Source organism: Phycodurus eques, chromosome 1 (genome assembly GCF_024500275.1).
Source record: "Phycodurus eques isolate BA_2022a chromosome 1, UOR_Pequ_1.1, whole genome shotgun sequence".
Lineage (NCBI taxonomy): Eukaryota > Metazoa > Chordata > Actinopteri > Syngnathiformes > Syngnathidae > Phycodurus > Phycodurus eques.
Genome location: NC_084525.1, coordinates 35,723,921 through 35,750,359, shown reverse-complemented (window position 1 = coordinate 35,750,359; position 26,439 = coordinate 35,723,921). Strand labels below are relative to the sequence as shown.

The 26,439-nt window shown below is 40.4% G+C and overlaps 1 protein-coding gene across 1 annotated transcript in view; it reads right to left on the bottom strand.

Annotated features, from left to right (window-relative positions):
* Positions 1-26,439, bottom strand: part of LOC133409706 (metabotropic glutamate receptor 4-like) — a 212,663-nt gene that overhangs the window by 21,151 nt on the left and 165,073 nt on the right. The window contains exons 4-7 of the mRNA XM_061690102.1: positions 20,315-20,450; positions 17,883-18,037; positions 15,833-15,973; positions 5,021-5,221 (exon numbers count right to left, since the gene is read on the bottom strand). Coding sequence (XP_061546086.1) covers positions 5,021-5,221; positions 15,833-15,973; positions 17,883-18,037; positions 20,315-20,450 — 633 coding nt within the window. The remainder of the gene's footprint in view (positions 1-5,020; positions 5,222-15,832; positions 15,974-17,882; positions 18,038-20,314; positions 20,451-26,439) is intronic.

Genomic DNA, 26,439 nt, shown 5'->3' with positions numbered 1-26,439 from the left:
TGTTCATGTTCCCATATCATTTCACACAACTTCATTCCACTTATTGCCCCATCACTTGTTATCTTCAAGGTTGTCCTCAGAGTGCAGCTAAACAACAGCACTGATTTTAATTACCACTTTGAGGTCTCCATTGAGGTCTCATCCCTCCTCTCCCTGTTCCTCTTTGTTCCGAAGCAAACCTTTTGAACCCTCCTCTAGCATCACAGTATTGTGAAGTGAGAGAATAAAAGATTCTGGTTTTCAGTGATCAGCCTCCAACTCTGTGAAAAGACCCATTAGCAGGATCTTCATCTGTTTGCGCTGACATCTGCAAAAGCTGAAAAAAGACCGTCAGTTAACTTGCAGGCCCGCAATGGTTTGGATCAATCGTGATGACATTTGAGCAACTTCCGCAAAATGTCATGTCATCACACTTATTCAACATTGCCCCACTGTTTCCAATAATAAGAGAATAAAAGTGCGCCAATATCGGCAGCTACAGGTATTAATAGTAAAAATGGATCTCGCATCATTCATACTTGAGCAATTTCATTTTTTTTTCTTGTGTTCATTCTTTGAGTCTAGCATGAGCTGTTGAATGTCTGATAAAGTTAGGACCAGAAATGTATGGACAAGGACCATTTTTATAATGTTTGCCTTTAAACATCAACCACAGTCGATTTCATGGGATTGCAGAGTGGACTTTACACTTCAGGAGGTTTTACATGGCTTTTACCACTCAGGGAGCATGGCCATTTTATGTAGAGTATCCATTATTCAGAGGCTCAAATTTATTTTGCCATAGCACGTTGGAATAATGGTTACAATGTCTGCCTCACTATGAACTCGTGTCACTTTGCATTTTTTCCCCTTTCTTGCTTGGGTTTTCTTGACAATCTGATTTCCTCTCACATTCCAAAAACATACAGTACATGTTAGTTTAATGGAATCCTCTAAATTGTCCATTGAGTGGGATCAGAATCAGAGTCATCTTTATTTTTCCAAGTATGTCCAGAAAACACTTCATGGTTGTTTGTTCCTTATGACGAGTAGTGAATGGATGGCTGGTAAATAAAACTATTTTTAATACCATCATCCTTTGCAGCCAATGCATGCTTGAAGTCTGATGATTATGGGCAACACCCAAATGAGAATTTTCCCCATGGAGATATTTTGTCAGATCCTTACTTGCTGCTTGTTTTGTAGATCTTGCTGTGTTAATTTGTGTTATCAGTAAATGGTTTGGCTATTGGCTTGAGGTCAGACCATTGACTAGGATATTGAAGACTACTTTATTTGTTTTCCTTCCATACATATTACATTACTCTCATAATATGTTTTTCGGTAATTGTCCATCTGCACTGTGAAGTGTCCTATCAGATGTGTATGCTATTTGGTTGAATGTGAGCAAATAGCAAAGGCCTTTGGTATAATACTTGCTAATTAATCTTACGTCTGCCAGTAGTTGAGCAATCGACAGTACAATAAACACCAGTGAGCCTGTTGCATTAGCAGCTATACCTCCCCATGCCATCACAATGCCTCCACCATGTTTCAGACACGATACTTATCTCTTTTCATCAAGCTGATACAAGTTGACCAATAGTTTATCTATCCAAATATTCTGATTCCAGAATATGCTTTTTTTTTCTTCTTTTTTTAGAGGATTCTGGCAAAGTGTAATCACGGACGTAGTTGTAAACCCTCTGTATTTACATTTATGATGTCTCTTCATGATTGTAGATCAATGACAATGATATACAGTAGCACATTCTGTTATTATTTTTATTCACCAAGGCAGCAATAGTCATAAACAAGAAGCCACTGAAGGTGGCTGTAGTGAAGACTTAGCAAAGCACCTCCAGCAACAAATCTCAGAATATGGTGACGTTAATGGGCACGATACGTCTGGCCATTGAACCCATACAATTCAATGACTTCAAGGTTTTACGAATGTCAAATGCCCAAATACTTTTAAGCATCTGAAAATTGATCCATCCAACTTACAATTGCTACAAATCAGGAATGGTGAAAGCCATTTTTTTTAAACCTCTTAAATTAAAGTTGGGAAGTGATTGCTTAATTTCAAATGCACTGTGGTACTGTTTACAGGCAAAATAATAAAAACTCGGTCACTGTCCCAATACGTCTGGACCTGTTAGCCAACATTGTCATTCCCGCATAATGAAACAACAGATTTACTCTCCATGTTTGTAATGCTTATAGTTCAGGATCCTTCTGTTATTGTTTCAACGGTTATGTTTACATGTACAGCAGTGGACTTTAATAGGTCCGCATTTGAATAATGGTATTTGCATTATTTACTCCCTAGAATATCAATCCATCCATCCATTTTCTGAGCCGCTTCTCCTCACTAGGGTCGCGGGCGTGCTGGAGCCTATCCGAACTATCATCGGGCAGGAGGCGGGGTACACCCTGAACTGGTTGCCAGCCAATCGCAGGGCACATGCAAACAAACAACCATTCGCACTCGCATTCACACCTACGGGCAATTTAGAGTCTTCAATCAACCTATCATGCATGTTTTTTGGATGTGGGAGGAAACCGGAGTGCCCGGAGAAAACCCACGCAGGCACGGGGAGAACATGCAAACTCCACACAGGCGGGGCCGGGGATTGAACCCCAGTCCTCAGAACTGTGAGGCAGACGCTCTCACCAGTCGTCCACCGTGCCGCCCTCCCTAGAATATTTCGTTTATGTTTTGTTGTTGTTGTTCTGCATATATATTGACAGAACTGTGTTCATGTGACTAAATACAAACATTTTATTCACTTGATTTGTTCCCTTCAGTAGGTCACAGTATTGATTTGTGTTCATAGTGACACCTGTGAGTCAAGCTACAAAATCAGATTTTGAGGCCAAACAGCTACACAATGTCAGGACTGTGATCAAAACATGGGATATAATGGTATTAGTACCATCCAGCGGTATTATCTACAGTAGTGATGAGATCATGTACCGTTCTAAATATGCTCTTGACCAGTTAAGTTGAGCTATTCACTATGATGTCTATGTTACAGTGATCCTGGGTACTATCCAGTTACAACCATTTAAATCAGACCTGTCAGCAATTACATCTTAAGTATGAATGTGACAGCAAATATTGAATCGTGGACTTGGAGCAGTGCTTTACTGCCTTATTAGGGAATTACAAAGTTATCCCATAAATGACAATATTCTGCTATAAATGGCTCTAAGTACCTCAGCAACAATTCATCACATAACCAGGGATCACTTCCATCAGGATCACAGAAGATACATCTCAAGCTTGTGCATCAATGCGTATCAACTCAATCTTAGTTAGCAGCTTGGTTTCTTATTTCCTTTAGTCAGCGCCTATGCCAATTCCCAAAATATGTCAGGATCATGTCGATGGTTCCATTTTGTTTTGGTTCCATCTTTTAAATTCTGAAAGCAAATCAGGAAAGTGTATATTCCAGTAATGTGCACCATTAATAATAACAATGGTTTCAATGCTGAAATTACTTCTGGTCATATAATCCAGTATCATGAATAGAACAGGCAAAAGATTAATTATATAACCCAATCATGTTGCACACTATTTTAGCTTAATGCCAGTATTGGGAGAAACTGTATACTGTACCTTGTAAAAGTAAATTTTGACTCAAAAGCATAATACCAAACTATGTCTTTTGATTTAATATTTGCATATTTTACACAAATGAGGAATGACCTCCTTACATCGTAATAAGGCCGCTCAGGCACAGGTGAACAATGTTTTGACTTTGAAGATGAGGCCCCATGAGTTTCCTCTCAACATTCATCATGGTGAGGAAGTTACTGCTACAAAGTGTCAGACCTTTTGCAGGCCAAAAAAAGTTTGACTGCATTATTAAAGACCAGCATCTTTTGTTCTAGACCCATCTTTATTCAGCTCTTGAAACCCTCACTTAGCTCTACAAACCAAACCCACTCTAACAGAGAAAACTGCACGATCCCATGGGTGTTTGTAGTCCTTGAAAATTGTTTTGTCACTTCCTCCTTTAATTCCCATCAACACTAATCCTTGTGGCTAGTTTCCATGAGGAGACTAACATGCACTTGCAGAACTGATTGTCAAATCATTTGCACTTGCAGAACTGATTGTCAAATAATTGTCTGAGGGAAAAAGCAAAACTAACTAAATGTGACCTCACTTTTGTCCCTTGGTGATGTAATGTCTGCACCACAATAAAAGCATTGCTGTTTTTCTGCACTGACAGCCATAACCCGGATTTGCTTTCTTACAACAAAATACTACCATTGTATGTGTTCTTTCCAATGAGTTGCCAAACTCCAGAAAATACAGTAATACAATGATTCAAATTATAAAGAATTTTTCATGCAGGAGGAACTACTATATCATGTAGCCCAGGGTTGCAAAATTTTGATGTCTGAAACATTTCATGGGAAGTAAGAGGGTATTAGGTTAATTAAAGCTGAACAAATATTATGTATTTAGCACTGTGAGTGTATAGCAAGGTATATAAATATATGGTTAAAGCAAGAATTTATGACATTTATATTGAATTCCTGCACTGAAAATTGCTCAGCCCCATGCACACAGAACATAGTTTAATGGAAGATTTCCATCCTTTTGTTATCCTATGCCATTGCTATGTTTAGTTGCATGAGCAAGTTTTCTGCAAAATCCAGAGTTTAATGTCATATACATGAGGGTGAATATACAGTAAGTACAAATTATTGGTGCCTTTTTTGTTTGGTGCTGCCTGCTGCTTTACTTTTCTTTGTGTATAATTATAACCCAGCAGAGAATGTACTTTAAGGGCTATGCCGCCTGCTCAATCGTGACAGATTAGATAAGGAAACACACTCTTCTGCTAATTGTCAAGCCTCCTATGGGCAGCCTCTCAGAATAATTTCTGTTCAGCAGACTGATAATTGAAGACCAGTATACATTTACAAAATCCTATGCTTGGGCATGTAAGAGAGCCCAGAAATAGGACAATTTACTCCAATTGCACTTTGGTATACAGTACGGTATATCATGAATACACACCTGAGAAATTGACATTTCGGATGTATTTGAGCAGCAAGGTGCCATTGATGGTATCCATCTTGGAGCAGAGGCCAACTTTCCCCGGGCAGAGATATTTGTGCATGTTGTGCAGAGCTTGAGCCATGGCGTACACCGCATCAATCACAAACTGGACCTTTCCCTCCTGTTCATAGGAAGAATCTTTACCAATCCTCTCGTGATCTGTTGATTAACGTACAAAGGGAAAAAATACATGTGAATGAACAAAAATTCATCACACAGCTCAACCAAAATCCAACAAAACGGGACAAGAACAAAATCAATTGAATGTAATCCTTTGGAGAGGTAATTGTGAGCCCACTAATTTGTCTTAATTTACTTCAAGATGGGAATTTACTTAAATATTGTTTGTTATTAACAAGATATTGAGCAAAGAAGCTTATGTCTTAATCATATTATATCTTACTACCTTGTAAATAAAGGACTGTCTTCAGATATTGATTCCACAATATTCTTTTTGGAACACTTGTCTTTTGTCTTGTGATCTGTTTGTCTCATGTTCCAGCTCACATCCATTAATCAGCAGAACACAAGGTAATTAATTGAGTGGCGATCCAGGAGTGGAGGACAGAGCAAGACAGGCCTCATCATTCTTCAGTATTAATGTAATTAGATATGACATTTGTTTATTACCATAATCTTAGCTAAGCTTGTCTCACTGTTTTGAAAATGTGTGAATTGCCAAGCAAGTATTCAATGGGCAGCCTTATCCCTTTATCAGAGCACGATTTGCTCGTACACATGATGACTGGATTTACTATATGTACAGTGAGATTTTGAAGAGGTCCAGCCTTTAACAACATCCTGAGTGCTGTTAACATTGCTTAGTTGCATAATGGTTAGTGTAAGTGCTGCATATTGTGCTGTGTCAAAGAAAATTTACACCTGTGCAAGCATATTTCCTCCTATCTACCTTTACAAACATAATACTCTTGTTTTGATTAGAGTCTGTCACACTAATTAAAGTAACTACATTACAGCTATTAACCATCAGTGATACATTGACTTATGTTTAATTTCTTTCTGTAATCAAGCCCGTGACTCAATTTATTCGACTATCATATTAATTGTACCCACTGAAATAAATTAAAGTGACATTGAAGTAATCCTTTCCAGCCCCCTCCAAATCCACCATAATATTTTTAAAACAACTTTTGATGAAGAAAAATAGTACTGTGTTGGATCAAAACTAAGTAAAAGTGAGCATAAAGAAACACTTGTTTTATAAAGTGTAATTACTGTACAATGGGACAAGCCGAAAGTCACAACAACTGAAGTATGGCTTCTATCTATTTCTCTTGCTCTCGTACAGTGCAGACGCTTTTTTGCGCATTCTGCTTGCTTCGCTTCTGTTTACATTTTTTTCTTGCTGATAAGCTTGTTTTTCTTCTAAAAAAAGTTAGAAGCAGCGACTCCTAGATATTTCTAAACCTGTGGGACTGTACTTTTCTTTGTAGATAGAAGAAGAAGAAGAAGAATCACCTTTATTGTCATGAACAAGCATGCATACAAAATTTGTTCTCTGCATTTTACCCATCACAGTAAACACATACACATGTTAGTGGAACACACTGGAGCAGGGGGCAGCTGAAGCGCCCGGGGAGCATTTCGGGGTATCAGTGTCTTGCTCAAGGATACCACAGCCGTGAGTCCGGGGGATATTGGAGGATGGTCGGGGTCTTGAACCTAGGTCCCCCACGGTGAAAGGCGATGAGCTTAACCATTGGGCCACGGCTGTCAGTGGACGAATACAGATACAGTCAAAAAAAAAACAGATGCACAAAAATAGGAAAGGAAAGTTGTCCCGTTTGGCATGCGCTCATAACTTCCCTGCTGGTTGACCTGGTGGCGGGCCGAGCTCTGGCCCTCAGAGGCATGCGGGACCCGTCCGGGATGCCGGCAGTTGTTCGTTGAGCCCGACCAATCGTGGCTAGGGAAAGCCATCGGAGGTGCATGGTCGACTTCTTCGATCGAAAATGCCGCCGGCTTGTTTGCGGCGGGCGTTCGCGCTTGTGGTGGCACCCGGAGGCACCCGAGGGAAAAAAGGGAACAAAAGAAGAGGGAGGGGTGGCCGGAGGCCACCCAGCTGGCGAGCTGCCAGCAAAGGTACGAGGAGAAAGAAAAAGAAGGCTCCACTCAACTCAACTCAACTTCCGAGAAAGGTGTGAGTTTAGCGTTAAATACCCCAGGGGTAGGAAGAGGGAGTGCCGACTTGGAGAAGAATACGCCCACCAGCTTGAATCTTGTCTAAAAATTTGAGTAAATGGGTTTTAAAATAGGCGGCACGGTGGACGACTGGTTAGAGCGTCTGCCTCACAGTTCCCACATCCCAAAGACATGCATGTTAGGTTAATTGACAACTCTAAATTGCCTGTAGGTGTGAATGTGAGTGCAAATGGTTGTTTGTTTATATGTGCCCTGTGATTGGTTGGCAACCAGTTCAGGGTGTACCCCACCTCCTGCCCGATGATAGCTGGGATAGGCTCCAGCACGCGCGTGACCTTAGTGAGGGGAAGCGGCTCAGAAAATGGATGGATGGATTGATGGTTTTAAAACAGCGGCGCGGTGGGACGACTGGTTAGAGCGTCTGCATCACAGTTCTGAGGACCTGAGTTCAATCCCCGGCCCGGCCTGTGTGGAGTTTGCATGTTCTCCCCCTGCCTGCATGGGTTTTCTCCGGGCACTCCGGTTTCCTCCCACATCCCAAAAACATGCATGGTAGGTTAATTGAAGACTCGAAATTGCCCGTAGGTGTGAATGTGAGTGCGGATGATTGTTTGTTTATGTGTGCCGTGCGATTGGCTGCCAACCAGTTCAGGGTGTACCCCGCCTCCTGGCCGAAGATAGCTGGGATAGGCTCCAGCACTCCCGTGACCCTTGTGAGGATAAGCGGCTCAGAAAATGGAAGGATGGGTTTTAAAATAATATTAATATCAAACACTCCCAACTTTGAATTCTCAGGCCGAGAAATCATTGTTTAAACTTTGGTTGTGGCAGATGGGTTGCTTATTGTTCAATACAACATTTCGTACTGTTTGATTTCAAATCATGAACAGCTTTCAAAATCTTGCAGAAGACCTGTCAAAGTGAGAATGGGGACACAGATACCAAGGCATACATTTGGAATATTTCTACAGAGTTTGTAAGATATAAAAACGGACATTTTATCTTCCGTTAACAAACATCAAAGGCACGTCCACAAGTTCTGGCGCTTGCAGTTCCTCTCAACGCCAGTTGGTGGCGCCTCACGTGCAGGTTTGAATATTAACCACATAGTCTCCCCCAACCATTTGGTCCGGGAAGGGGACTTTAGAAGACAGGAATCAAGATTTGACAGGAAGCTGTTAATTAGGTTAAGGTCCACTTGATGTACACCAGGCATTGTCCTAGTCGCCGTCTCACAGCAGGGCAGCGTGGAGGAGTAGGAGGTTCTCAAGTGGGTGTGAGTCTCTGTGGCGCCTCGATTTGCAGAGCGCATGTCCGCTATACCTGGAAACGAAAATCCACCGTCTTGATGTGTATGTGGATGTAAATGGACAGTCGGGGAATGAAACCACTCTACCGATGTCTCAAAATGGTGAGCAGAAGTGTGCTAACAGACAGCCACTTATCTCAACAAAGAGGACGGATGTGGACTGTGGAAACGGTAATGGACCATCCAGCAGTGCTCCCTGGAAATTACTGGGAGCAAAGCCCAAAGATATGGGACAACATCTAAAAGGGAGGACACAACACTAGCAGATTACCGAGGAATCTGGTTGGCCTGCGTTGCGGGCTGCTTCAACACCGAGTGACCGGCTGTGGACGGTCAAATTCTACAGAACTTAAATTTTGACTATCGTAGCTATGCAGATGACACACAGTTATATCTAGCTGTGTCTCCAGATGATTACAGTTCAATTGAGGTGTTGTGTCACTGTCTAAAACAGATAAATATCTGGATGAGCCAACATTTTCTTCAATTAAACCGCAACAAAACTGAGATAATTGTTTTTGGCAATAAAGAAAAGAGGATTGCTGTTAGTAAATACCTGGAGTCACTCTCTTTAAAAACCAAAGACCAAGTCCGAAACCTTGGTGTTCTGATAGATTCTGACCTGACTTTCAACAGTCATTTCAAATCTATTGCTAAAACTGCCTTCTACCATCTGAAGAACATATCCAGAGTGAAGGCTTGCATGTGTCAAGCAGACCATGAGAGGTTCATCCATGCTTTTATCTCAAGTAGACTTGACTATTGTAATGGTCTTCTGACTGGACTCCCTAAAAAGAGCATTAAACGAACTCATTCAGAATGCTGCAGCTCGGATTCTGACCAGAACAAAGAAGGTCAGAGCATATTACACCAATTCTAAAGTTATGTTTTTATATTTTACGAACTCTGCAGAAATATTCCAAATGTATGCCTTGATGTCTATGTCATTGTGTCAGCGTTGCAGGTCCAGCTGTAGGACTTTGAGAGCTGTTCCTCTTGATTTGAACCCAAAACAGTATGAAACGTTGTATTGAAACATAAGCAGTTGATTTGCCAAGACTAGAGTTTAAACGATCATTCTATATGCTTGATCTACGAGTAGGAATACAGAGTTGGGAGTATTTTATATTAATAAATGATTTTTACACAATTTTTACGGTTAAATTGTAGAATTCAAGTTGATGGGCGTGGTCTTCTTCACATTCCCCCGTCTCTTAGACACACCTCCTGGGTATTTAAACTTTGACTCCCACCTCTTCTCTCTCTCTATTCTGTCTTGCTCTCTTGTCTTGCTTCTTGGCCACTGGTTAATCTCGCCAGCTGCGGGGTGGGTATAGCCTGCCTCCTCGGAGGGTTACGCCAAGCGCAACACTGTATTTGTCCTGGTTCCAAAAAAAAGAGTCCTTGATGTGGCCCTTGTGACCATGTTACCAAAGAATTTTGCACATTCAAGTATTTTGATTCCTTCCCATTGTCTTGTATACCAAATCATAAGGATTTAAACATTTTCAACGGTAAGACACAAATACCCAAAGACATGCAAGGACAGATGGCCTAAACTGGATGCTGGTTAAGAATGTTTCCTCACAAGAAAAAATTATGATGATCACAGAGATGACTCCTGGCTTTTTCTTTTTCCTGCAAATGATTTGTGGTACAGAATATCGAACACAGAGAATCAAACAGTGTGTCAAACATAGTATATGCATCCATTCTCTTGATGCATTCTGTGGATGTTGAAATTGGGTAGTGGTTCGAAGGCATGCACATTCTGGCCTTGATGACTCATGTCTGTAAAGATGCAAAGTTTGCCTCATTCAAACTGAAGCCTGAATGTCCAGTCAGCCTACTTCATGTGAATATGCAATAATTAATTTCTACACATCTTTTAAATCGAATCCCTGCTGAAGCATGACAAACATTTAAAGTAAATACTGACTTTCCTTGCATTGTAGAAATGGTTTGACCAATGTCCAAAGTAATCGTGACTGATGGTCCGGCCATGCCCTTTATGGACCGAAGCGACTGACAAAAACCATGATAGTGTGGAACATTTGTCTGGCTTCTGACACATTCAAGGTTATAGCAGCAATTCATGACCCTCCGTCTGTGTAAAACTGAATCACCTTTTATGGTTCAATAGTGTGAAACAGTGTGAACACTGTCTGGGAGAGAAAATGATTGAATTCTGTTCTTGCCTCTAAGAAGTTAAGATTGATCCCTTTCATGTATATTAAATCCTTGTAAACTGAATATTCACCATATTTCCTCTTTAAATTCCTTTAACAGCTCATTCCTTTCTTTTTAATGATCATTTGATGCCTTTGGGTGATCACACTGTCCTGTACTGTATGTATATCTCTGACTGAGGAATCTTACTGTATATGAGGTAGGTTTAGGGTTTTTACAAATCCACTTTTGGCTAGAGACTCCAAGGAGCATCATGCAGCTGATGTTTGCTTTAAAGGTCGCATAAAAAGGGTAGTTGATACAAAAATATGTATGTGATAGTACTTATTTCTACAGCTCCGCTTGGTGAAGTTGTGCATTTATAATTTCTGCTTCCTCTGTGTGCATCTGTCTTTAGAGACATAATCTGATACAGAACAAAATAGGGGCATTAATAATGCAGCACACTGTAAGTCATACCTAAAATCATGTTAATTTAGCTATAATTCAATTTAGATTCAGCTGAGATATGCTATATTTAGTTCTTAATCATTTTGAATGTATTCTAAACATCAAATATGTGGTAATTCTTGTGGTACAATTTCAAACAGGGATTAACAAATCAAAACAGCAACAGGCAGATGTAGTCAGCTGATACACGTAGTCATCCTTAGTCTCTGGGGAACCACATGTGACAATTATATACAGTAGTATATCTGCATTTTGTGCGTTTTCACTTCTTTTCAAAGTCAGTGACACTGTTTCTAACTTTGACTTTGGAAGATAACCTGACCCTGCTAGTATGGTGCATAAATTTGCAACTTGTTCCAAGACACTATGCTTATATGGATCATACTCTCCCATGTGCTAAAGTAAGAAAAGCTGTGAAGCTATGCATTTTTCTGGCTGCGTGACTTCTTCAGTCAAATTAAGTCTATCATATACATAACTTTATGCCAGATAAGCACTGTAGGTGGAGCAACCCTAAAAGATGGCGTCCCATGCGTTCTCCTTTCTACATCTACTGAAGCACATTTCCTTTTACCCGCTCTAGATGCTGCAGTAAGTCAAGCACCCTGGAAAGGTGAAACATACAAAAAAAATGTCGGTAACCCCCTACGCACTCTTGTGGACTTACACGCTGCCAGAACTAAGACAAGAGCATGCAAGATCTTCTTGGACCCTACACATCCTGGTCACCACTCTACCAGCTCCTTCCCTCAGGTAGGTGTTTATCAAACAATGCAAACCAAAACGAGCAGACATTTCAACAGCTTCTTCCCTCTTGCCATCAACCACTTAGTTGACTTACAGTTCCACTGTAATATGCTGCTAATTTTGTACATCTCTGTTGAGACACTACTACATTATTCATACACTCACTGTTGTAATCTCGTCACTCTGCACTATTTCTATCTGTTGTTAACCAATACTGGCCACTCATGTGTTTAAGAACTATCTGCACCATTTTCAAAATTGTCAATGTTCCAGATTATTGCATTATTAGTCACTTCAAACTGCTCAAAATCACAATTACAACTGTTATTGTATGAGCAATACCACATTACTGGTAACCATTCATTGCTCAGTAAATCTCCATAGTGTGTTTTTTATGGCCCAAAAGTATATTTTGTCATAGTGGATGTCTGTTGTCGTACTAGAGCGGCTCCAACTACCGGAGACAAATTCCTTGTGTGTTTTTGACCTTCTTGGAAAATAAAGATGATTCTGATTATTTTTGCCCTTGTTAGTGATCAATTTGTCAGCGGGGAAGGGGTGTGAGGAGGGGTGGGCGCCCTGTGCGGTCAGCACACTTTGCACATGCCAATTTCCGCCATTGACTGGAGTTCACGTCTGTGATCGAACTGTAAGAAACCACCTAAAGGTAATAGTATTTACAAACAGAAGAGCCAAACGAAAGACATCCTTAACGCCTAAACAGAAAAAAAAAGTCTACAGTGGGCTAAAGAAAAACAATCATGGACTGTGGATGACATAGATCAAAAACAGTAAAAACCTTCCTTCAAGAGGGATATATAATGTCAATGGCATGGCCTGAAAATAGTCCGGATCTCAATCCAAATCTGTGGTGGAAATGAAAGAAAATGGTTAGTGACAACCCGTGACCCTTGTGAGGATTAAGCGGTACAGAAAATGGATGGATGGATGGTTAGTGACAATACTCCAACCTGCAAAGTTGAGCTGGTAAAACCAATCAGAGTAAGTTGGAGCTTGATTGATGAAGAATACCGTTTGTCACTGATTAAGTCCATGCTTCAAACTGCAAGCTGTTTATAAAAGCCACAAGTTGTGCAACAAAGTACGAGTGGTGTAGTGTTGTTGTGTCTTTCATTTGTTTTTCATGATTCCATTTTTTTTTCTCAGGACTGAGTGATTCCTATTTTTTTCCTTTACTTACTCCCTCCCAAAAAAGTGACTGACTACAACAATTTTCTTTCTTGCTTTTTAGTTTTAGTTTTTCTTAAAGTCAGAAAGGTGGTATTTTGAAGAAAAAATGATTTTGTGCAACATCCGGGATTTTACTTTTTTTCAACAAAATTAAACATTTAAATTCTAGATTCTCCTGGAGCAGTGATTCCATAATTCTTGCCAGGGCTTGTATATCCATTCTTAAAATTTGTAAAATATACACATACAGTACAGATTATACATCAACCAGCCAGGCACAACATTATGACCATGATATTACGAAACACTTGAGCGGTATCAAATAGTATGCCTTTGTGTGGTAACGGTAATAATGCTGTTGTATTGTACTTGTTTTTGTTGAGGACTCTGGTTACAACTGTACAACTTTACTGTAGAGCTGTGTCACATTGGTTAATGAATACATTTCTGACAGTGTCAATCAAAACTTTAACATCCATCCATCCATCAATTTTCTTTACTGCTTATCCTCACTAGGGTCGCGGGGTGTTGGAGCCTATCCCAGCTATCTTCGGGCAGCAGGCGGGGTAAACCCTGAACCGGTCGCCAGCAACAAACAACCATTCGCACTCACATTCACACTTACGGGCAATTTAGAGTAATCAACCTACCACGCATGTTTTTGGGATGTGGGAGGAAACCGGAGTGCCCAGAGAAAACCCACGCAGGCACGGGGAGAACATGCAAACTCAACACGGGTGGGGCCGGGATTTGAACTCCGTTCCCCAGAACTGAGAGGCAGACGCTCTAACCAGTCGGTCACCGTGCCAGCAACTTTAACATCCATCCATCCATTTTCTGAGCCGCTTCTCCTCACTAGGGTCGCGGGCGTGCTGGAGCCTATCCCAGCTGTCATCGGGCAGGAGGCGCGGTACAACCTGAACTGGTTGCCAGCCAATCGCAGGGCACATACAAACAAACAACCACACAGTCACACCTACGGGCAATTTAGAGTCTCCAATTAATGCATGTTTTTGGGATGTGGGAGGAAACCGCAGTGCCCGGAGAAAACCCACGCAGGCACAGGGAGAACATGCAAACTCCACACAGGCGGTGCCGGGATTTGAACTCCGTTCCCCAGAACTGAGAGGCAGACGCTCTAACCAGTCGGTCACCGTGCCAGCAACTTTAACATCCATCCATCCATTTTCTGAGCCGCTTCTCCTCACTAGGGTCGCGGGCGTGCTGGAGCCTATCCCAGCTGTCATCGGGCAGGAGGCGCGGTACAACCTGAACTGGTTGCCAGCCAATCGCAGGGCACATACAAACAAACAACCACACAGTCACACCTACGGGCAATTTAGAGTCTCCAATTAATGCATGTTTTTGGGATGTGGGAGGAAACCGCAGTGCCCGGAGAAAACCCACGCAGGCACAGGGAGAACATGCAAACTCCACACAGGCGGTGCCGGGGATTGAAACTCGGTTAACTGATTTCATCCATCCATCCATTTTCTGAGCCGCTTCTCCTCACAAGGGTCGCGGGCATGCTGGAGCCTATCCCAGCTGTCATCGGGCAGGAGGCGGGGTACACTCTGAACTGGTTGCCAGCCAATCGCAGGGCACATAGAAACGAACAACCATTCGCACTCACAGTCATGCCTACAGGCAATTTAGAGTCTCCAATTAATGCATGTTTTTGGGATGTGGGAGGAAACCGGAGTGCCCGGAGAAAACCCACGCAGGCACGGGGAGAACATGCAAACTCCACACAGTCGGGGCCGGGGATTGAACCCTGGTCCTCGGAACTGTGAGGCTGACGCTCTAACCAGTCGACCACCGTGCCGCCAACTTTAACATTATTAACATTAACATTATTATATTTGTAAAGGCAGAATATTAGATACCATTATATTGTGCAATGTGTCATAATGGTGTGGCTGGTCAGTGTATATGATATTATAGCATATGTTTTAAATGCCATAGTGATTCAAAAATAATTATCCATCACAAGCACTGTGACAGAACATTTTGCACTGATCAACAGATGTCGTCTCATAAATTGACTTTCTCTCCTCTATGTATAAATGAAAATGATGAGCTACATATGTATTCAAGCAACACATCTACTGAGTACAATCAGAATTAGTTACAGAGGTTGAACAGGAAACAGGCTGGTGTAAATGTATTAGCAAAGGCAGCCCTCTACTCTTTTTGTATTGCGACTCTTTACCAAGCTGGGAATGCATCTCTTAGGGATGTGATTTAACCATTACTGGTCCCATCTGCAAATACAGTAAGCCTCCGAGCATTGCAGTGTTGCATCCCAAATCAGTGGGGTGGGAGACAGTCTGGAGGATCCCTCTGACTTTAATGGCCTGAAAGCTTGTTTTCAGCGTGCGTTATTGGATTTACTATTGATTATGTTTTCAGCGCATGTGTCAATGAGTTTTGTGATAATTATTGTCATCTTCTAGAAACTAACCAGCACACACAGAAACATTCACTTCCCTGGAACAAAATTGGAGGCTCACATTTACTTATCTACATCCATTATGTTTAGGATAAATGTGAGAGTGGAATGTGGTTGTGTAATCTCAGATGATTAATACATCTACGTCTGTGCCACCAAGAAACACAATTTATATTGTATTTAAAGGTCAATTTACTTGGTGATTGATTGAGAGTTTTCCTTTGCCCGAGTGCCTCAGTTTTTATTGCGTTGCGTTGCATTGACTCACTTGTGCACTTTTTGAACCCAGAGCCTTTCTTCACAGCATGCCGACTAAGTTTGCACTGGAAGTTGTTCTCCCAGAACTCTGCAAACCAAATGTTTCGCCTGTTGTTCTCCAGTGTTCGGCTGATGAAGTAACGGTCAAACCCTGGAAGAGAACAGTTTCAGATTTACATTTAAATTTCATTCATTTTTCCACAAAGGCACTCTGTGTCATTGTTCAGTTCAGTGTGTGACTATAATTACAAATACGTGAGTACTATTTTCGCTATCTGTAGCTGATGTTACAGCCTTTTTACAAAATGCAATACATTCTTTGTTTCCTCAAAATTCTACACACAGCACCCTGTAATGACAACATGATATTTTTCTTTTTTGTGCAAATGTATTAAAACACAATCACATGTCCCTTATATTTACAACTTTTGCCCAATACACTGTTCCACCTTTGGCATTAATTACTACACAAGTGTTTTTTAATATGAAACCACCAGCTTGGCACACTTTGGGCAGTTTTGCATTTTCCTCTTTGGATCACCTTTCATGCGCCATCAGGTTGGATAGGGAGTGTCTGCGCACAGATACTGTATTTTTACCTCTCTCCAGGTACTGTATGTTCAATTAGATTCAAGTCTGGGTTCTGGCTGGACCAGCCAACGACATTCCGGCATTACCAGATAACTACCAACCCTTTATTGCTCAGTGACTGTTTTTCTCAATGTCTTTATGTCTCAAAGGTGTTCTCTGTCAATTGACTGTCTGTTGTCATACTAGAGCTGCTCCAATTACCGGAGACAAATTCCTTGTGTGTTTTTTTGGACATACTTGGCAAATAAAGATGATTCTGATTCTGATTCATCAGAGTTGTCCGGAAGCCACCCCTTTGATATTTTGGCTGTGTGCTTAGGATCGTTTTCCTCTTGAAGGGTGAACCATCACCCTTGTCCGACCCAAGAGGGCTCTGAAGCAGGTTTTCATCCACGATGTCTCTGTACATTGTTTTACTCAACTTTCCCTCAATCCGACTAGTCTCCCAGTTGCTGCCACTAAAAAACATTCCCACAGCATGATGCTGCCACCACCTTGCTTCACTATAGGGAGGCTACAGCTCAGTTGATGAGTGGTGCCCGGTTTCCTCCAAACATATCGACTAGCATAGCAGAGCACTACTTCAATGTCTCTGTCTCATCAGACAAGAACATTTTGTCTCTAAGACCAGTCCTTCAGGTGGTTTTAGGCCAAATCAAGGAGGGATACATCTACCTTTGATGTAATGGCTTCCATCTGGCCAATCTACCATTACAGACCAGATTGGCAGATTGCTGCAAAGATTATTTTCATTCTGGACGATTCTCCTCTTCCCACAGAAGAAAGCACAACCCTTGAGTTCTTGGTCACCTCCCAGACTAAGGCCCTTCTCCCGGGATCGTTCAGTTTAGACAGGTGACTACCTCTAACTTGCTGCTTCCGATTTTTTTCCATTTATGAATGATGGAGGCCACTGTGCTGATTGGGACATTAAAAATAACAGGATTTTTCATGTACCATTCCCCACATCTGTGCCTCACGTCAATCCTGTCTACAGGCAATTCCTGAGACATCATGCTTGGTTTGTGCTCTGACATGCACTGTAAACTCCAACTCCCTATACAGACAGGTGTGTATCTTTTCAAATCATGTCCAATTAATTGAATTTGCCCAAAACACCTCCAATTAGGCTGTAGAAACAAACACTTCAAGGATAATCACCAGGACGCACTTGAGCTCAATTTTGCATTTCATGACAAAAGATGGGAATACCTAAGTAGATGTTATTTCTTAGCTGCTGTTGTTGATGATTTATTCGAGAAAAAAAATCATGCTGTCACAGTGTGTTGTTTGTAAAATTTTGAGGACAAGGACTTTAATCTTGGAATAAGGCTGAACATAATATGGTAAAAGTGACACGCTGCATAAAGCACGTTTTTTTGTTTTTTGTTTTTTTAATAAAGTGCTGAAAGCCTTGGATCTTAAATGTAGTGTTTTGAGTTAAGGGTTGAATCCTAATTACACAGTACCTTTGATGGATTGTCGTTTCGGCAGGATGGTTACAGCACCTTCAGCCATCTCTTCCTGGTTCAGTATCGGGGAGATTTTGGACCCCCAGCTGTCTGAACCTACCCAGATAAAATGGCCTGTTTGATTGGCCTTCTTTGCTGCCTGGAGCAGCCGCCTAGAAGAAATGAAAGGCTCTGTAAAGTTGCGTAATATGTTATTTGCTGATGTATTTAACGCATGCAGGCATTCATCACCTGAAAACATAAGTTTGTTATTCAAATGCGCCCTGAAGATGCAGCAAAGCTACTATGCAGGTAATTCCATGACTATAATACTCTACTCAGTCTGGACGTATTTGCATAAAGCTACAGAGGCAGTAGAAATTATTTGCATCCAAAGACTCAAAATGTCCTCAGAGTACATTCTGGTTTTTGCACAAAGCACCCCCCTGCCACAGTTGTCCAGGCTTGCTGCCAATGAAGTAAATATAAGGCGCTCCACAGGCACAGTTGAAAGATGGAGTGCAGCAACATAAAATTTTTAAAACGCCATCTGGCCTTTGTGGCTTTACTGACCCTCAATGCTCCAACAACAGAATAACAAAACAGAGACGAGCAATTTATTATGTTGTAGGTGCGTCCTTTTTACCTGGATTTTGATGTCAGGACAAATATTATCAGTCTTTATAGTTCCATGCATGGCTACTATATTCTTAGGAAAAATAAAAAAAATAGGGATCAGTTGTGAGGCTTTCTTAGCACCTTTTATCACCTCAAGATTGTGCATTTGATGAGGAATAATGGAAATAGCCTCTAATTTGTATTATGTGCTCTGTATACAAAATTGGGAGGAATATATTTTCTGCAAATAAGTGAGAAATAATATGTAATTCATAAGCAAGGAGTAAAAGTATGGTCCACCTGGGAACTTCCTTTTTATTCCCACTCCACAAAAAACAAAACAAAATTTTCCCACTCCAATTAGTACAATTATTTTACATTGTTCAAAATGTTTACTTATCAACACTATTTACAACAATTTAATGCAACAATTATCTGATAACTATATCATACCAAAAAATTTATAATACAATGATATTGAGAGTTCCATTTTCTTCGTTTTCATGTTTTAGTAATATCAAATGCATCCAAATGTTGAATTACACAAAAGTGACACACAAGCTGAAAAAAACAGCAACACAAATGTTGTAAAACAAACCCACTGGACAAAGGATATAATTCTTAATGTACAAAACCCAGAGATACCAAAGTAATTCATCTACACATGTCCATCACTTCATTAATAGGACACTATATTCAGAGCAGTTTGGTAAGTTATGAGGACTGCACGGGGTTCAAGGATCAGCAGGAGTGTAGAGCCGAGATCCCACTGGCTTTAGGTAATTACGAGATATACACACAAGGAGCCGTTATCTGGATGGGATTAAGTCAATGAGCACAGGGCCCTGTCATCACCAAGGGACCGCCCTAATTCACTGGCCTCAAGAAATACACGAGCCTACTAAGTGGTTGCCAGGAGACAGCTTCCCTTACAAAGCCGCAACAGTGCTGTGTGTGATGATTATGCCCACAACTAATGAATTCATTCTTAATGGAAACAATCCGTCTTAAAAAGCAGATAATGAATTAGAACAGATACATTTCAGTCGCCACAAGGGTAACTTTAGTATTTCAATAAATGGAAACATGTTAATTTGGGACGGCACGGTGGGAAACTGGTTAGCACATCTGCCTCACAGTTCTGAGGACTGAGGTTCAAATCCCAGCCCGCCTGTGTGGCGTTTGCATGTTCTCCCCGTGCCTGTGTGGGTTTTCTCTGGGTACTCTGGTTTCCTCCCACATCCCAAAAAAACAGGCGTGGTAGGTTAATTGAAGACTCTAAATTGCCCATAGGTGTGAATGTGAGTGAGAATGGTTGTTTGTTTATATGTGCCCTGCGATTGGCTGGCGACCAGTTCAGGGTGTACCCCGCCTCTTGCCCGAAGATAGCTGGGATAGGCTCCAGCACCCCTCAACCCTAGTGAGGATAAGCGGTACAGAAAATGGATGGATGTTAATTTTTATGACAAAGCTAGTAGTTGTTATGAGGCACTTTTGAATACAATGCAGAAACATTCAGTGAAATGTTGCTCATTTAATGCTTCAAATGCTGTAGAAACCATTTTGTACCTATAATTGTACTCAACGAGACACAAACACGTTTTCATTTTGGGAGACAAAAATGCTATTTTTAGTTTTTATAACCAGTAGTTTTGCTTGCTTGTCCTTGTACTGTAGTTAGATTAGGAGAGCAGTAGAGTGTTCTAAATTAAGCAAAACTAATATATGCTTTATGCAAGTCCGAGACAGGGGAAGAAAGTCTAAAAACTCAGTTATATGAAGACATTTTATTACAAAAATTAAAAATAAATAAAGGATTTCACTTAACTGACCTGATGTCATCTTCATTGGCAAATATAATGACCACCCGGGCGTTGGGGTTCTCACTCAGCCTACGAATGATCTTGTCAAACTCCCCAGCTTTTGGTTCACGTGGAATTTTCACAGACTGAGAAATGCACAGGCCACCTGAAAAAGGGGACAACCAAAAAAAGTTAAATTTAAAATGTCAACAATAACTTAAGGTTCATTGTTCAAACTTTCATGAGATTCTGAGTATGGTGCTAACAATAGAGGTGGACTGTTCCATTTGGAGATTCACTCACATTTTCAAATACAGTAAGTGATTTCAGATGCAGTCTTTGTTTAGCAAAGCAAAGCAAATACACAAGGTAACTCAATGTGCTTTACATGATTTAAAGTATTTAAAAAAAAAAAAAACATCTTATAAAAATTTTTAAAAATTATAAAATAAAAATACAATTAAAACAGCGTACAGTGCAAGAAATATCATTTAAAAGTGGAAATGCTCTAGAAAGCATGGGAAAAAAGAAACTTTTTTAATTTGGACTTAAAAACATGCACACTTGGGGCTGACGTCACTTCTTCTTCTTATTATTATTATTATTATTATTATTATTATGTTAGTGTCTTATTCCATTTGTGTGCAGCATAATAGCTAAATGCTACTTCACCATGTTTGCTTTGGACTCTGTGCTCCACTATTTGACCTGAGTCTGTTGATCTCAGAGCCCTACTGGGTTTATATTCCATGAGCATTTCATTCATGTATTCAGGGCCTAAACCGTTTAGTGATTTATAGACCAGTAGCAGAACTTTAAAACCTATTCTAAAGCAGACTAGAAGCCAATGTAAAGACTTTAGAATTGGAGAAATATGCTCTGACCTCTTTGTTCTGGTCAGAACCCGAGCTATAGCATTCTGAATGAGCTGCAGGTGTTTAATGCTCTTTTTAGGGAGTCCAGTCAGAAGACCATTACAATAGTCAAGTCTACTTGAGATAAAAGCATGGATGAACTTCTCCTGGTCTGCTTGACACATGCAAGCCTTCACTCTGGATATGTTCTTCAGATGGTAGAAGGCAGTTTTAGTAATTGATTTGATATGACTGTTGAAAGTCAGGTCGGAATCTATCAGAACACCAACGTTTCGGACTTGGTCTTTGTTTTTTAAAGAGAGTGACTCCAGGTATTTACTAACAGCAATCCTTTTTTTTTATTGCCAAAAACAATTATCTAAGTTTTGTTGTGGTTTAATTGAGGAAAACTTTGGCTCATCAAGTTATTTATCTGTTTTAGACATTGACACAACACCTCAATTGAACGGTAGTCATCTGGAGACACTGCTAGATATGACTGTGTGTCATCTGCATAGCTATGATAGTCAAAATTCAGGTTCTGAAGAATTTGACCCAAAGGTAGCATATACATGCTGAACAGGAGGGGTCCAAGAACTGACCCTTGAGGGACCCGATAGGCCATTGCCATTCGCTGAGATTGAACACTTCCAATGGTTACAAAAATAACTCCTTTCCTCCAGGTAGGACCTGAACTATCTAAGGACAGTTCCAATTAGTCCTTTCCACGTTTCCAACCTGTTCAACAATATATTATGATCGACCGTATCAAAACCCGCACAGAGGTCCAAGAAGACCACAATTGACTAGAAGACATTCCATCAGCTTCTTCCCTCTTGCGATCAATTTCTTAAACACCTAACCTATAATTCCATTACAACAAGCTGGAAAGTTTTTGACTTGAGTTCGTTGTCACATTTCTGTGGGGCCAATTATGTATTACTCGTGCACTCACTGTAGTTGTCTCGCCATGCTGCACTATTTGCATATACTGGCCACTCATGCCAGAGTAGCATCTGCTCCATTTGCACACTGATTGAGGAGTATCTGTAACATTTGCACAATCAACATTGTCCCAGATGATCGCATGACTCGTCACTTGAAACCGCATACACTCCTTGAAGTCTCGGCGTCCTTTTCACAATGGTCATTGCACCGGACTATTGCAATATTAGTCATTCAAACTGCTCTAAGTGCTAGAGGACTCTGCATCTTTTTGCACAATTGTTTTTTGTCAATGTCTTTATGTCTCCAAAGTGTTCTGTAAATTGACTGTTGTACTAGAGCGGCTCCAACTACCGGAGACAAATTCCTTGTGTGTTTTGGACATACTTGGCAAATAAAGATGATTCTGATTCTGATTCTGATTCCCAAGTCAGTATTCAACCTTATATCCTTTAGCACTTTGATAAGGCAAGATTCTGCACTGTGATGAGTTCGTAAACCTGATTAAAATTTGTCAAAAAGTCAATTTAAGTTCAATAAATTGATGAGTTGATTAAAAATAACTTTCTCAACAATCTTTGCTATGAAAGGGAGATTTGAGATGGGTTTGTAGCTTGCTAATATGGAAGCGGCCAGCGTTCTATTTTTTAGCAGAAGCTTAATGGCAGCTACTTTAAGAGCTGTAGGAAACTCGCATGACGGAAGTGAGCAATTGATTATTTACTGCAAATCAGTTTGCACAGACTTCGCAATAGCTTTGAAAAAGTCAGATGGTATTGAGTCAAGACAGCTCGTTGATGATTTCAGCTGCTGAACTGTTTTCTCTACAGTTTTTTGGTCAACTGTATAAAATTCTGTCATGGTAATAGAGTTTTTCCTGGGTGGCTATAGATGTAGTATCATTTGATCATTTTGCTGATTTGTACTAATATTTAACCTGATGGGTTGTATTTTTTCACTAAAATTATCTGCTGTTAGGAGTTTTGGAGCGATCTGATTCGGGGGGTGGGGGGACGGGGGGTTGTGAGCTTGTCAACCAAAGCAAACAGAGGGCGAGTATTGTTGAAGTTCTTACTGATGATTTCAGAAAAGTGTTTCTGTCTCGCCCTGACTAACTCTTGGTTAAAATTACAAAGACTTTGTCTGTAGAAGTCATAGTCAATTTGGAGTTTAGTTTTTCTCCACATACGTTCTGCTTTCCTACACTTTGATTTCGAGGTCTTTACCATCATTGTGCTCCTCCACGGTGTCAACGTCAACAATGTCACCATGACCAAGCACACCGGCATAGTAAGTTTGGATAAAATGTGAAAATGTGAAACTTTTATTTTTTATTATTTATTTACATAAAAATGTCTATAAGTTTGTACTGTTCTGGCCGTTATAGGCCACAAAAAAAAAACCACAAAACAATAATTTTGTACTGTAAAGAAATATGTGTGCATATGGCCTAAAAAAAAGTGCTTCAGTGTAACGGACAATCGGCTATACCGGACGACCCCCCGCCCCGGTGAGCCCATTCTATCGAGGTTCCACTGGTTAACAGATTAGCAGTTACTTCAGCAGAGGACAACAGACACATTCCATTGTGAGGACTGAGCAATGTCTCTAGCTAGGGACATAATGGTGCGGGAGGATTCATACTTTAATTCAGTTCATCTGCGCCCAAATGCTGCCATTAAATCAAAAGATGCAATACATTGAAATGCAACCACTATTTTTACCTCAATAAGGAGTTTCATTTCATCTTTCAACTGAATGATGGAGGTATTTTTCAAAATAAATACGTAACATTTGAATAGTAAAGTCTTGCATTTTATAATTGTGCCTTAGCTTTTTATATGCATGGTAAATGTCATATATTGTATTCAAGTTTCATATTGAGCAAATACAAGACAGAAAAAAGGCGGGAACTTAACAGTTTGCAATATTTGTACAATTTCTACTCTCTCCGTGGCCATGGATAGGGGAAGCCTTGGTGAAACTGAAGCAGAGGTTATCTGTCCGCCTCTCTCTATCTCTATCTACACTTACACTACCCTCAGAGGCTCATGGGAAATTTACCAGCGGTTCCGTGCTTTCTGCGACTCTATCAGTGATTGAATTCTATGCTTTTGCCTTCAGACCCCCATTCCCTCAACATCTGCTGTGTGGAAGCAGAGCACTCATACCTTCCTTTTCTTTTCTCCTCACATTAGTGGCAGCTGCCACCCACCTCAGGAGGGAATAGATAGACGACCGGGGGATGAGAATGCAGCCTCTGGGAGGTAACTGCTTTTGTGACTGTGTTAACACAGCAATTTGATTCATTGCCAACACAATCCATTCATTCATCAATGCATCCATCCTCATACTGGTCAGTGGAAGACATCTTTCCTGGACTGGAAGGCCGATGCTGACAAATTCACTGTTACTCAATTTCTATACACTTCGAATGATTCGTGTTTACAAAAGTCTTGCCCTCTGCGTACATAAGAAAATACTACATTACTTACTAATCAATCAATCAATAAAACCTTTATTTATACACAGTAGCACCTTTCAAACTTAAAAAGCAATACCAAGTGCTTCTCAAGACAAATGATAAAAGACACAAACACAAAGCAGTCTCTGAGCCCATGCGACACCAAATACCCGGGGGTAAAAGTTAAAAAAAAAGATTGTTAAATACATACTAACAGCTGTTGAGACGTGGCTGAGCACAGAGTGGAGCGAAGAAGCGCCATAATGGAGGGCCGTCAGCAACAGAAGCTGTGACGGCATAGTGACAGACAGAACAAATGTTGTTGTTGTTTACTGTTTGTTTGTTTGTGCTTGTCTCCCCAGAAAAGCTCTGGAGCCTCTTTTGCCCTTCAGTTGGAAATGTACATTAAAATGTACAGAGAATGTTTGCAGAATAACAGGCCGTGGCTTTTGTAAAACCAAACTTAACAACCACGTAGGGATTTCAACTACATTATGACACGTAGAAGAGGAAAACCTGTTACCTCTCAAACCCTGGTATGTTGCAGCCCAAATAATAAGTTGCTCTGTGACTCCTGTCACTTTGTGAGACATGAGAGTCGAGGCGTAACAGCACCTGCCGTTTCAAGCCTGAAAGTGACCTTAACGCTGGAGGCTACGGCTTATGGCTCTGCACTTTCTGTCTGACAGGTGAATGACAGACGGTTGAAATGATCCCAAAATTTCAATTAAGGGTTCTTCGACCCAAAACATCATATATATATATAAGTGTAGAATAAAAGGTAAGCATAAAAATAATACAAAAACCTATGATTAAGTGTTTTGATCAGACTGGTTGAGGCAATGGTTGACAAAAAAAAACTATTTGTTTGATGCCAAAGCAACAATAATAAATAATTTAACATTAAAGTTGACATTTTTATATAATTTTTATTTTATATTAGCTTGAAATAAGGAGAATCTATTGTGGATATCAAAATCCAAGACTAGAGTCGTCTGCTGTGCTAGTACAAACTTTTCTGTACACTAAAAGAACCAGAAATGTTTTGTTTCAAGACATGATGTTGCAAGCACAGTATATTAATTGTCTTCTTTAGCATTGAACCAAGACTTCTGCATTAAGTTATGCTTGGTATTAAATTAATTAAATCAAAAAACTAGCATGGAATAAATGCTTGTCACCTGGGGCTTGTCTTTAAAATGCTAGAGATTGTTTTGAACAAACGGGTCACAATCTATTTTTTATTTATTTTTTGAATAGGTCAGGAGCCTGAGTTATTTTGACCACAAAATCTGGTTGACCAGAAATGATGAACAGCATTTTACCCAAACTGACAGTGGCTCAAAAGTAAATTGTAATTTGTTGCCAAGTTTCCTTATAATAAGCAACAACAGCCTTTTGTTCGGTGAAGTGGCTTACAAATAACTACTGAACAATCCACGGTCCACAAACAAGTTTTGTTCAGTCGTTTTTGTGGACTCTCACTTACAAAAGAAATCAACAAACAAGCGGGTGGAAACATAACCTCTCCGGCAGCATTAATGAGCACATTGTGACAGACAGACTCATACTCCAGGGTGAGAGCTGGCCCACCCACCTCTGATTACAGCAGAGGAAGCTTTCTGCTGACCCAATAAGATGATATGAATATTTGTCCATTTAGGGAAATCACTTGTGGTTGACATTCAACATATAAGTAAATTGTGGATGATGATGTGTTATGCTGAGAGAAATGTCAATATAGGCAGAAGTATGTACAGTAAATCCAGTACAGGTCTTTGAGAAGTTATGTTCATTTTCTTGCATGACCCGTTGAAGTCATGCCAAACTCATGTCATGAAACACACAATAAAACTGACAAATTGAAGCATCCCATACTATACTGCAGCAGC